General features: G+C 47.0%; 1 protein-coding gene across 1 annotated transcript in view; it reads right to left on the bottom strand.

Annotated features, from left to right (window-relative positions):
- The window catches only part of tmem178bb (transmembrane protein 178Bb), a 112,930-nt gene extending 108,717 nt beyond the window's left edge, over positions 1-4,213 (bottom strand). Inside the window, exon 1 of the mRNA XM_084038537.1 lies at positions 3,430-4,213. Coding sequence (XP_083894663.1) covers positions 3,430-3,811 — 382 coding nt within the window. The 5' untranslated portion in view covers positions 3,812-4,213. The remainder of the gene's footprint in view (positions 1-3,429) is intronic.
- Between the last annotated feature and the right edge of the window lie 8,532 nt (positions 4,214-12,745).

Raw genomic sequence — 12,745 nt, 5'->3', positions numbered from 1 at the left:
TAGAGGATTTACGGTAAGTAGCAGTAAGTACTGGTAGTAGTAGTGGCAGTACAGATAAGTAGCAGTAGTATGTTACTTATAGTAGCAGTAAGTACTGGTAGGAGTAGTGGCATTAGCATTACAGATAAGTAGCAGTAGTATGTTACTTATAGTAGCAGTAAGTACTGGTAGGAGTAGTGGCATTAGCATTACAGATAAGTAGCAGTAGTACATTAGTTATAGTAACAGTAAGTAGTGCTAGAAGTAGTGGCAGTAGCAGTAAAGAGAAGTAGCAGTAGTAGTTTAGTTGTAGTAGCAGTAGTAGTGGTATGAGTATAGTAGGAGTAGTGGCAGTAGCAGTACACAGAAGTAGCAGTAGTAGGTTAGTTGTAGTAGCAGTAGTAGTGGTAGGAGTATAGTAGGAGTAGTGGCAGTAGCAGTACACAGAAGTGGCAGTAGTAGTGTAGTTGTAGTAGCAGTAGTAGTGGTATGAGTATAGTAGGAGTAGTGGCAGTAGCAGTACACAGAAGTAGCAGTAGTGGTGTAGTTGTAGTAGCAGTAGTAGTGGTATGAGTAGCAGTAGTACATTAGTTATAGTAGCAGTAAGTAGTGGTAGGAGTAGTGGCAGTAGCAGTACACAGAAGTAGCAGTACTAGGTTAGTTGTAGTAGCAGTAGTAGTGGTAGGAGTATAGTAGCAGTAGTGGCAGTAGCAGTACACAGAAGTAGCAGTAGTAGTGTAGTTGTAGTAGCAGTAGTAGTGGTAAAAGTATAGTAGGCATAGTGGCAGTAGCAGTACACAGAAGTAGCAGTAGTAGGTTAGTTGTAGTAGCAGTAGTAGTAGTTGGAGTAGCAGTAGTGACACTAGAGTAGCAGTAGTTGTTGGTGGGAGTCATCGTTGGCTAGCTGATGGATTTCACTGTGTCACTAAAGATCAGCCAGCTGATTGTGAGCACTGAAGTGTTTACAACGGTGTGATTAGTGTTGTGAGTGGATCACAGTATTGCATATGTAAATCATATGGAGATCAATATTCTCCACAGTCAATGTGAAGTTCCTGTCAGATGCATGGTGATGATGTACTCTTCATCGCTGATGGAGCTGTGAGCTGGAATAAATAGAGCCCTCAATGGAGGCATTCATACAATCACTGAGCACAGGGACTGGGCTGCCCAGGACTGCAGATGGTAGGGCATCAAGGCCACTGAGGCATCCTCAAATGAAGGCACAGCTGCAGCACACACACACACAAACACACACACACACACACACACACACACACACACACACACACACACACACACTCTCTCTCTCTCTCACACACACACACACAAACACACTCTCACACACACACAGTATAGAACATGCCTGTTTGAGTTGAGTCTGAAGGAGATATTATGATTGATGATTCACTTTGGTCTCAGCCATTTTTCTCCCTTTGGAAACGGAAATGCTAGTTTTTGGAATGGCTTTTAACTGGAGAGATTTGTGTTTAATGTTGTGATTGGTGTGTGTGATCTGTCATCTTTCATCATGTTTCACAAAATGAATTGTTCTAGAAAATTAAACCAATAATGACAAGTTGTTTTGTCTTCAAACGGCTTATTTTGTTCGACCAAAACCTCAGATGTGATCAACAAAGCAGGCAGCGATATCGTCTCTGTTACGAAGTTGTCCACCAGAGAGCACTCGTTTGACTGGATTTTTACATGTCCCACTCAGCCTGGATCTTGGTCACAATAAACAATTAAATAACAATAATAATAATCATGTTGTGGGTGTTCTGTGACTATGTTTTTAAATCATACTATCCACCAATATATTTTTTAAGCAGATAATTTTAATTACCAGAATCTCCCTCAAAAATACAGCATAAATTGACCATTAAAGCATGTACACATGTTCTAGTAGAACCCCATAATACATGAATAAACCTGGAAATGAGCTGGGTCTGTCTCCTTTAAATGCAGAATGTTGCGGTGTATTGTATCTGATGACCCCAAGGCTCTGTCATTGTGACAATGGGCCTTTATTCCTGGGAAATACTGCTATCTTAGTCCACAGTACTACTAGTTCTAGTACTACTAAATGTGTAAATATTTTTCTGTGTGTACTTCAGACCACTGAAGGCTGCATTTACTTTCATACTTTTGGGGGGCCTTGTTTTCCAATTAGAACAGCCAGATTATTATGGTGAAGTGTAGAAGGGTAGTTTTAGGATGAGAGCCCTGATGGAATGTGAAATAGGAATATCTTTTTAGGTGCTCATCGCCAACCTTTACTGTGTTCTGGTTTCATCACTCCAGCATATAATTCAATTCAATTCAATTCAACTTTATTTATAAAGCGCATTTCATGCACAAGGCAGACTCAATGTGCTTCACAACAGGTATACATAGTTATATAGAAATCAGTTAGAAATCAAATAGGAAACAAGAAGAGTGCAAGTAAACAATCATATATGTCATCTTCAGCACATACACACTTAGACTCACACATGCGCACCCACTGACACAATCACATATGGGCACATGCACACACACACATACACACAGTTCAGCAGAATGCTGTTGAGAAAAGATATGTTTTTAGTCTGTTTTTAAAGATGGCTACTGACGTGGCATGTCTAACTGTATCAGGCAAGGTGTTCCATTTTCGTGGCACATATACACTAAAAGCTGCCTCGCCTTCGTTGGATCTGGTGCGAGGAATGAGTAAGTTGCCACTGCCTGTTGACCGAAGTGTTCTTGCTGGGGTGTAAGTGGTGAGCATATCTGTGATGTATTGAGGTGCAAGGGTATGTAGTGCTTTGTAAACCAGGAGTAGTATTTTGAAATCGATTCTTGTACTAACAGGTAACCAGTGCAAAGATTTAAGAACGGGTGTGATGTGTTGATATTTCTTGGTACCAGTGAGAATGCGTGCAGCTGCATTTTGAATTAGTTGTAACCTCTGAGTACTTGATTTTGAGAGTCCAGTGAATAAACCATTACAGTAATCTAATCTACTTGTTATAAAAGCGTGGATTAATTTTTCTGAGTCTGATTTTGACAGAAAGCCCCTCAATTTGGAGATATTTTTGAGATGATAAAACACATGTCCAGAGTGTGAGAGGATTGGGCCGTTCAGATGTGGACCGGGCAGGTGAATCCAGCCACCATTGGGCCGGTTCAGATGTGGACCGGGCAGGTGAATCCAGCCACCACTGGGCTGGTCCAGATGTGGACAGCACCATTGGGCCGGTCCAGATGTGGACAAAGGTGAGTGACTAAAGCATCTAGCAGAACTCTGATTGAGAGATGGAGGACCTTTCTTGTCTAAGTGATTCTGACCCTGGAGTGATGACGTCATCATGTGAGGGTCGGGCGGACAGGTAGGGGTGCTGATATAAAGAACATGTAGAGCAGTGAAGCGGACGTCAGAGCAGCCTGATTGGTTTCTTGCGCTCCTACCTTTCTGGATGAGGTGTTCGATGTCTTGGTCGAAGCCCAGCCGATGGCATCTTCTCCACAGCCCCATGTTGGTTGAGTTGTACTGCCTGCCGCACTCCACCGCGGCGCTCATGGCAAACAGCTGCCGCCGGTTCCGGGCCAGCAGCAGCTTGTCCTCCCAGCGAGCCGGGCTGTGGAGGCTGGCCCGCAGCGGCAGGCTGTTGTTGGGGATGTAGATGAAACCCGGGTCTTTACGGCGGCTGGAAAAGCTTCGGCACCGATCCCTGTACCTCCTGGCGTCAGTCTCGTACCAGTGGTCGGAGCACATCGCCACGGCCAGCATGCCCAGGGCGCAGAGAGAAAGAGAGAGCCCAGCATAGAGCAGCAACTTCCCGGCAGCCATGCTCGCTTCTGTCACAGCCGCATCAGCGTCTAAGCACACGGACAGCTCTGCGGCTTCAGCTCACATCACCTCTGGAGAGCAGCGTCGGTACCATGATGTCGAGGTTATCCGCAAGGAGAAGGCGAAGCTTTCCGGAAACACCGACGGAATTAGATGGACAGTCCCCGTATCCCGGCGATTCTGCGGGCTCGGCGCTGCAGCAGCCTGGCGGAGACCGAGACGCTTATATCATGTCAGCCCCGAATCTTCAGCATCCACTCGCCTGAGCACAAAACGCATCAGCATTCAGGTCTTTAGTCAAGCACACAGAGACACACTTGACACAAAATGGACCTCAATGCATAACCCACGATAAAGCGCTGCAGGGCAGATAGAGAATGGTGTGGCGCCATTTAGCGACAAAACATGTCATACGACGGGACCGCTTTATTTCAATGTACCTGCTCTATCCAAACAGAGCCATGCAGACCGCAGTCCGTCAGCAGGAGGGGGGGGGGCTACGCCACAGTCAGCATCCCGGTTTGCTTCGTTTGATAGGTTGACTGCAGTGCTATATGCCTGCCCACGGACCAATCAGCAGTTAGCTTACAGGCTACATGCCATCTGACTTAACTACCAGTCTTCCTGTGTGTTAGCTTACAGGCTACAAGATATCTGACTTTTTACATGACATCTGACTTTTCATTATTTTCTTTCCATTAAAGAAAGTTCAGTCAACATGTTTGAACGGGTCTGAGGCTGCTGTAGTGGTCAGAGGCTGCTATACGGGCCTGTTTATCTTTTACATGTGTTTTATCCTTAAAATGGTTTCATATCTTGTACAGTTTGTACCAAGCCTTAAACCTAATTTGTATATAAAGCGTTTATGGTAGTAGGTTTTCAGGCTTGTCGGTTGACCCCGACTATTTGTTTTAAACAGAGGAGAGGGATAAAACCAATGTCAGACACTCAAAGCACTTCCTTATTTCTGTTGTTGCAGGATGAACTAATATGTCTACATTTTTTCTTCTGTCTGAAGACATTTTCTGAGAATGTTGTTGCCATGGAGACGAGGGACAGCTGTGCTATGGTGGCATAGTTTGTGCTAAAAGTGCTGCAGACTCAACCTCAATGCACTGAACAGGGTCCTGGTGGACTGCTCCACATGCTCCGGGAAGGTGCAGGTTCTGTGGAAGGGGATCAGCTGAGATTTGATCAGACCTCTGCATGTGTGTTTGAGGTGGTAACAGGACTTGGTTTCTTTGAAATGGACCCTAAGTTGACAGTGTTTTGTTCTGGTCACTGGAGTCCCAGAAGAAGACCTGCGTGTCCAGGAATTCGTCTTGGTGTTTAATAAATATTTGCTGTATGGCTGCTAAGCCAAGTGGAGTTTCTATATTTGTATAGATATATTTGTGTGTCCGGGTACCTTTTTGATTTTGTTTAAAATATTCATAGGTGTCTTTAATGTAGCAAAGTGAAGTTTAGAGAGTGGATTGATAAAACAAGACCAGTACCAGAACTGAGCAGTCACCAGCATCAGCTGCAACAATACATACAATCCCATCTTAATGTCAATTACCTGTTGGAGCCCCTCCGATCTGGTTTTCGCCCCGTCCATAGCACTGAAACTGCTCTCCTCAAAGTCCTCAACGACCTCCTCACCTCTGCCGACACGGGTTTCCTCAACATCCTCATCCATCTCGACCTGATTGCAGATGCACCCCCCCACCCGACAACATAGTTTGGAGTCACCATCTCTCCTGGGAGGTAGGCCTGTACTCCGGTTAGTGTCGAAACCCAAATCTCAACCTGGACAGGCACGTCCTGTCTGTATTTAGTGTGGTGGCGTGCCAGCAGGGCCGTGTGACAGCCAGATGTGTCCACATGCTCCGAGATGCATCGCAGCCCAATCCACCGCCAGTTACTGCTCATACTGTACACACACAGGGACTACACAGCTTCACGGATGTGATATGCTCTTCATTACCACACAAAATGAAAAATAAAACAGAATAAAGAAACAATAAGAATCAGAAAGGAGTTTATTGACAAATACGTTTTCACATATGTACCTGTTTAACCGGGTTGTCCTGGTCTATGGGAACAACAGAATAAACATTCCCCAAGCCCCCTGGACACCTGACCACCTGATAAAGGCCTGAGCCCAAAGTATCCTGAATCTTATTTCACCCTCTCATGGTGCATGGTGCTTGAGATTTCTACGCTCAAGTCGTTCCTGTAGGCGTTCTCTAACTCTGCCTTATGCATTGTGCAGGTTATCCTGATGTTCTTGGATCCACTCCTCCACAGAGCCTCCACTCAGTACTTCACTGCTGTTGCCTAGTAGAAGATCGACAGGTAACTGTGGCTGACGACCAAACATAAGAAAATAAGGACTCACCCCTGTAGACTGATGGACAGTGGTGTCCAGATCATGTAATGTCCTATTGAACCTTTCACATTGACCATTGCCCTCAGGATGGTATGCAGTGGTACGACTCTTCTTAATGCCATATAACTTACATAACTGCTGGATGATGTGACTTTCGAAGTTCCTCCCTTGATCTGAGCGAAGGCGAGCTGGCACGCCCAACAGATGGAACCAATTTCGCACCAACACGTCAGCCACAGTGCTAGCACGCTGGTCCCTCATCGGGATGGCCAAGGTGTACTCTGTGAAGACATCAGTTAAAACCAGGACATTCTCCCTCCCATCACTCAACTAGGTTAAGTCCATGGCCAGTATCTCGTTGGGGCTGGAGGCCTGGAGCGTGCCCATGTAAGATGTCACTTTTGGTCTCACTGCCTTAGCCACAATACAACGCTGGCATTCCTTGCAACAATGCTCCACATCCTTCAGCATCCCTGGCCAGAAACAACGGCTCCGCGCTAGGTCAGTAGTTCGATCAAACCCCTGGTGACCATGGGCATCATGTGGTTGGGTAAAAACTTCTTTCTATAGGCTCTGCGGCAGCAACAACCGGTGGACTTCCTTATTTCCATCCGAGGAATAGGTAAGGCGGTACAGACATCCCTCCTTCTCCAACAGACGATGACACTTCTGGGCCAGCTCCCTGCTCCCTTTACCAAGTCTTTCCTCCTCTCCAGCCTCAGGAGGGCGGCCCTTCTCCCAGAGCTTCAAGACAGGTTCAATAACTGCATCTATGGCTTGTAACAAGGAGAGGTCAGAACGAGTGCAACCAGGGAGGGTTGTCACCTCACTGCACATGGCCTGCACTTGTGCTTGCGATGTCCCAATACCTGTCACCAACTGCCTGGGAATCGCTGTGCCAGGTGAGGCTTTCTCCAATGGCAGCCGGGACAGGGCATCAGCATTGGAGTTTGAACGCCCAGGCCAGTATTTGAGTGTAAAGTCACCAGCTCCGATGCCCAAGCTGCTCCACGGCACCCAGCTTTGCGGTCTGCAGATGACAAAGGGGATTATTATCGGTGTACACAATGAAGGAATTTCCCAGGAGGTACTCCCTGAACTTTTTGCAGACTGCCCACTTAAGGGCTAAAAACTCTAGCTTCATTGAACTATAATTTTCCATGTTCCGTTCAGTTTTCTTCAAGCTGCGACTCGCATAGGCAACAGGTCTGATCTTACCATTATGCTCCTGTGATAGGACCGCCCCCAATCCTTGGTGGCTGGCGTCTACCCCAAGGATGAAAGGTTTGGCAAAGTCTGCAAAAGCCAATACTGGGGCTGTACAGAGCCTCTCCCATAGGGCCTGAAATGCTTTCTCGCACTTCTCATCCCATCATGACAACAGTGGGATTAAGTTGACGATAGTCTACACAGAGTCTGATGTTTCCATCCTTCTTCTGCACCATCACAATTGGCGATGAGTAGGGGCTGCTACTCTCCCTAACAATTTGACTATCCACCAACTGCTGAATATTGGAATTTCATGTGTAATTAGCTAAGTACACCCCACATCCCACGGCTCCTGAGCAAATATGGACTGATAAGTACCCAACAGTCGTCTAGCTTGGATTGCATCACCTTCAGACAGATTTGTAAAACTTGAAACCAAGAAATCTGCCATTCGGTCAGCCATGTCATAGGCCTCCTGTGAGGAAACCTGAGCAACATACTCCTGTGATGACTCATCAAAAGATAGTTCTACTTTAGGTCTGCAGCTCGCTGTGGTTACTACTTCTACAGACCCAATTAACCACGTGGTGTGACCCAGACATCCCTCGTCCCCACATTTGTAACAGGCACATACAATAAGCCCCGATCTGCCTGAACTAAAGCTGGGGAGACCAATAACCTGTCGGGAAGGGTACCCTCATCCTGACCAAGGGGCTCCAGTAAAAACTCCACCCTACTGGCAGACGGAATCTGTGGGCAAGTGACAGGGACCATAGTTAATGTACCTGCAACTACCTGCACTGGTGTGTTACCTTGGACACCTCCGTACAATTTACAACTGCTTCTCTTTTCTCACAATACCTCAGGGCAAGTTTCCATGCTGGGTGAGCTGACTCAATCTCAAACTCAACTCAAAAGTCCCAAACCATGTTGTCCAAGCAGTATGTAATAAATATCTCTGACAATGTTCATCCCCAAAACTCCAGGAATGCCTTTTTTCTGTTGCTGGCCACTAGAGGTGGGGGGATCTTTTACAACTAGAACGCCACAATTTGGAATGTGTGGTATCCAGTCCATTGACAGCTTTAAGGCCAAGCCATTGACAATTGCCAACTTTTTGTTTACCAAAAGCATTAAAGTGCTCATCAAAAAGACTCTGTGATAGTGGACACCATTGATCCTGTATCAAGCAGGCGAGGGACTTCAACATCCCCCATGTTTACCATTACAACTGGGCAAGAACCAACCAACTTATTAAATGTCATCGTACGCGCTTCCTCTTTTACATTTTAGCCCATTGCCCCCACCTCCAGTATGTGGCTCTTCACGCTGGGGGGTTCTAGTTTTTTTGTAGCTCTGTCTCCTCTCTGTCAGGGGCCACTCTAACCTGTCTCTCTTGGCTATTGTTTTTACAGTAACGAGCTATATGTCCTGCCTGGTTAAAATGAATACAGATGGGCTGCCCATCTGCAGAACGCTTAAACCGAAGGCTCTGCCTAGGCCTCTGCACCCCCCTGTTGGAATCACTCTTTGGCCCTAGAGCTTTATGTCCTGTCCACACGAAGCAAAAAAACTTTTTTTCTCCGTTTTGCCTTGGCGTCGTTTCAAGAAAATCCACGTCCAGACGAATCCACTGAAAACGACTCAGCGCGCTGTAGTACATATTCCAGGCCCTTATGCGGCGCTGTTTCTGCTACAAAAACGCAGAAGAAGAGACGGAGCTTGACCGGATGTTTGCCATTGCTATGGCAACACGTGAGAGTTGGCTAATCTCCGCCCGACCACCCGATCAATAAACACCTATAAGATGACAATTTGGCCCGTATAAATAAAACCAACAATAAGCATCAACAGCCGTCACCCTAAGGACCTTGACGAGGCGTTGTCACACGTTGGGATGGATTAATTAGACGAATAAATGCCTACATTCATGGGAAGTTAGCTAGCAGTTGTTTGTTAGCATTGTAATAAAGTAGCATATCTGCAAATTTTTTCCTGGAATATCGCCCCCCTCTCTCGGCTCCGTTTTTTTTTCATACAGTGGCCCTGATACGCCGACGTACAGACGAGCAGAATATCTGCTACGAGCACGGAGGCTGCCGTTGTTGTAGTTGTTACGAGACGCCGCGGGGGAAGAAGTCAGGCTTGAGGGTTGAGGAGCGGGGTGATGACGTCAGCGTATTCGTTTTCGCCGTCTACACGAAAACGAACACGAAATGGAGGCGTGTCGTTTTTTTCTTTTCCACCCTGAGAGCTGGGTTCGTATGGACGGCAGGGCGAAACGCACAAGACTTCTGCGTTTACGCACTAAAAACGTTTTCGTGTGGACAGGCTCTTAACCAACATATCCAATTGTACCTGCTGTTTCATCACAATATCCTGCTGTTTCATTTCAATATCTTTAAATTCTGTAAGCTCAGATTGTCGAGCACTAACACCTTCACTTGTTACGACGACTTGTGTTACATGAGAATGAGGTGTTTGTTGAGTGTACCTCTCCCTTTGTGGCTGCCCCTCCTCAACCCAGCGAATGGCCTCCTTCCGCAGGTCAAGGAGTGACAATGTGGGGGTCTGGCGCACAAGCTTCTTCAGCTCCCTACGCAGCATGTGGTCAAGTACTCCCTCACAAAACTGGTCTCGTAGCACCTGGTCAGAATTAGGCATAGCAGCAGAGTTAGATTTCAGTATTCTGTCCATATATAAACAACAACAGAAGCTATCAGGCAAGTGTTCTTTTAAATAAACTCCTGGTGTACTTACAAACTTTCAAATGCCTCGTTTACACTAGACCCTATGTGTACTACTGCAGAAGTTTGGTAACATTCCATGCATTATTAGTGGGGTAATTTACGAGATATACCCTCTGTACCATAGCGCTAGTACTAAGCCATTCGGCTGATAGCGGCTATCTTGACCAATGCTGACAAATCAATTAAAACACTAGTCTGTCGATGTACATATCTGTGTTGATAGAATAATATTTGAAACAAAACTAACCTCGTATCGCATGAATCATCAATTTTTTGAGGGACTAATTTCTCAGCAGCAGCGGAATTTAATTTTTGCTCCGTCGGACTCAAAACTCTAAGCTGCTCGGAATCCAGCCGGTAAATACACACCTGAACACCGCCGATTTGTCGGCCCTTAAGCCCCCAAGGCTGTCTGAAAAGCCCTCGGAGCTCACTCAAACACTGGGCAGGACACGGCCCCGCGAACCCACAATTACGCACCGCGAACCCGAACCTCTGCTCCGTCAGTAGAAACGTAAACCCTTGGAGGCGTTGCGGGGAATCCCTCCGGTAAATACCCACCTGAACACCGCCCATTTGTTGGCCTTTAAGCCCCCAACGCTGTCTGAAAAGCCCTCGGAGCTCACTCAAACACCGGGCAGCACACGGCCCAGCGAACCCACAATTACGCACTGCGAACCCGAACCTCTGCTCCGTCTGGAGAACTGTAAACCCTCGGAGGCATTGCGGGGAATCCCTCCGGTAAATACAAACCTGAACACCGCCGAATTGTCGGCCCTTATGCCCCCAAGGCTGTCTGAAAAGCGCTTGGACCTCACACAAACACCGGGCAGCACACGGCCACGCAAATCCACACATGCGGACTCTCCGTCGGACTCAAAACTCTAAGACGCGCCGCCCGAAATACTGCCCGTAAATAGGCAATCAAACCAGGCCGAATTGTTGGGCCTCATGCCCTCAGACCTGGGTGAAAAGCACTTGGACCTCACGCAAACACCGGGCAGCCCACGGCCCAGCCAACCCACAATTACACACCGCAAACCCAAACCTCTGCTCCGTCCGGAGAACCGTAAACCCTCGGACGTGCTGCGGGGGATTCCCTCCTGGCACCAGCAGTCTCCGTTTGTTCGGTCCCAGTTCTCAGCTCCAGCTGGGGCTATCTCGGTCTCCACAGACGCTCGTTCACGTTCTGCCCTTTGAGCATCCCTCTCGCGCAATTCTTCCTCTGTATATTCAGGCTCGTACAGGTACGGTTGGGTTTGGGTGGAAAAAAACTCCTCATCAGAGTCTTCAAAAGTTTCAGTATATTCTCCAAAGGTGGCCATTTCTGTGAGATTGAAAAAACTAGCACTGCAGGCTACTCTGCGTCTGTAGCAATGACAGCAGGTAAACAAACTATTATAGAACCGGTAAGTGCTAGGTGATATCAGTCCGCCGCTGCCATAGCCTACTAGGAAGTATGAAGTATGCTGCTGCTTGCTGAGACATAAATCCTTAAAATGCAAGGTTGGTTTTATTTCAAACATTCTATCAACACAGATGTACATCGATAGTCTGCCGTTACAATTGATTTGCCTCGGGTGCACTGTGGAGTCGGTATGCATGTTTTTAATGCCATGCTAACCAGTGTTAGGTAACGCCGTTTATTTTTTCAGTAACGGGGTAATCTAACTAATTACTGTTTCCGTCGTTACAACGCCGTTATCGTTACTGAACGTTAAATGCGGTGCGTTACTATGAATTGAATTTGTCGGTTGTCGGATCGTGTTCTGCTTGCGCGCCGCTCGTGGCTGGTCTCGGCAGCCTGTTGTCCGTGGAGAAACGTGCAAACTTGCTGCGAGCTGGAGCCGGAGTTGGGGCTGCTGCTGGTCTGAGCGGCGCACGAGGGCCACGCGGGCCCCGGTGTCCCGCCGTTCTGGTGTTGGACGGGAATCCGGTGCAGCTGTGGAGCGCGGATGGTGAAGACGGTGGTGATGATGATGATGATGAACGGCCCGGCGGCTCGTGGAGGCACCGGGGTCTTGCCGTCATTATGTCTACTGCTGTGCGCTCTGACCCTGTTTTGTGATATATGACAGACACAGCGTCTCCCACTGTATAATTTCTCCTCAAGTTTTAATTATTCCCGCATGGGAGGTGCGGAGAATGCGATCTCAATTATTATACACAAGACTATACGCTACGCGACTATAGGAGTAGACAAGACTACAGTTTGCCATCTCATTACAAGATATTTTTGTGTGAAATGAACAACTTATCCCTAACACTGAATTTTTCATAAATGATACTTAATAGCCCAAATAAAACCATTTCACGCCGGTGCGTCTTTTACGCATTCCGAAGGTGCCCGTTTTATCTTGGATGGGCTTGGATTCGGACATTACTACATTTCAGGATTTTCAATGGTAACAGATAAGGTCATGATAATAATCATCTTGCTTTATTATTATTAGCACTACCATCTCCTTAAACTAAACAAGCAGCGTCTCGGAGCTGTCATTTTCCTAAATGAGCCGCGGGACTCGACGTTTGGCGCTGTAGGGGATTTAAAAAAGTGACGTGAGTGGAAGGGCGGCGCCGGGGCAGAGTGTGTGTGAGTGA

The sequence above is a fragment of the Eutrigla gurnardus genome (assembly GCF_963514095.1).
Source record: "Eutrigla gurnardus genome assembly, chromosome: 21".
Classification (NCBI taxonomy): Eukaryota; Metazoa; Chordata; class Actinopteri; order Perciformes; family Triglidae; genus Eutrigla; species Eutrigla gurnardus.
The sequence above is the reverse complement of the archived record's forward strand: the minus strand, read 5'-3'. Positions and strand labels throughout refer to the sequence as shown.